The 902-nt window shown below is 45.3% G+C and overlaps 1 protein-coding gene across 1 annotated transcript in view; it reads right to left on the reverse strand.

Annotated features, from left to right (window-relative positions):
- Nucleotides 1–885, reverse strand: part of LOC106820211 (C3 and PZP-like alpha-2-macroglobulin domain-containing protein 8) — a gene marked incomplete at its 3' end in the record, with an annotated part of 3,022 nt that extends 2,137 nt beyond the window's left edge. The window contains exons 1-2 of the mRNA XM_014824749.1: nucleotides 862–885; nucleotides 1–173 (exon numbers count right to left, since the gene is read on the reverse strand). Coding sequence (XP_014680235.1) covers nucleotides 1–144 — 144 coding nt within the window. The remainder of the gene's footprint in view (nucleotides 174–861) is intronic.
- Nucleotides 886–902: the final 17 nt, after the last annotated feature.

A 902-nucleotide genomic window follows, 5' to 3' on the forward strand; every position in this document is an offset into this window, starting at 1 on the left:
GAAGTTCATGTCCTCTAGGAGGGCATCCTTGGTGAGCTGCTCGGTGGCATACAGGTAGCGCAGGGTGAGGATGTTAACGGCAAAGTCGAACATGTTCTGTTCGCCGCAGCCGGAGTATTTACGCAGCATGCTGACGGACGTCATCGGCAGCTGCACGGGTCCAAACACGTCACCTGCAATCACACACGTCACCTGTAATTCCACACGTCACCTGCAATCACACACGTCACCTGCAATCACACACATCACCTGTAAATGTAATCCCACACGTCACCTGCAATCACACGCACGCACGCACGCACGCACGCACGCACGCACGCACGCACGCACGCACGCACGCACGCACGCACGCACGCACGCACACACACACACACACACACACCTGTTACTACTACTCAACATAGACAGTAGGTAGAAACAATATGTATATTATATATATATGTATAAATATATAATAACATTTATGATAATAATGGTGATAATAATTTGATTATATTAAAAATAATATTAAATGATTAAATATAATACATTTATAAAGATTAATTTATTTGATAACGTGAAATAAGAGTGAGAGGCAATATGAGCTTACCGACGAATAAGATTAAACAAGAGTGCGTGCTTACCGATGAGTGAGATTAAACAAGAGCACATGCTTACCGACGAGTGAGATCAAACAGGAGCACGTGCTTACCGACGAGTGAGATCAAACAAGAGCACATGCTTACCAAAGAGTGAGATCAAACAAGAGTGCATGCTTACCAACGAACAAGATCAAACAAGAGCATGTGCTTACCGACGAGTGAGATCAAACAAGAGCGCGTGCTTACCGACGAGTGAGATCAAACAAGAGCGCGTGCTTACCGACGAGTGAGATCAAACAAGAGCGCGTGCTTACCGACGAG

The sequence above is a fragment of the Priapulus caudatus genome, unplaced genomic scaffold (genome assembly GCF_000485595.1).
Source record: "Priapulus caudatus unplaced genomic scaffold, Priapulus_caudatus-5.0.1 Scaffold8490, whole genome shotgun sequence".
In the NCBI taxonomy this organism is placed as follows: Eukaryota; Metazoa; Priapulida; class Priapulimorpha; order Priapulimorphida; family Priapulidae; genus Priapulus; species Priapulus caudatus.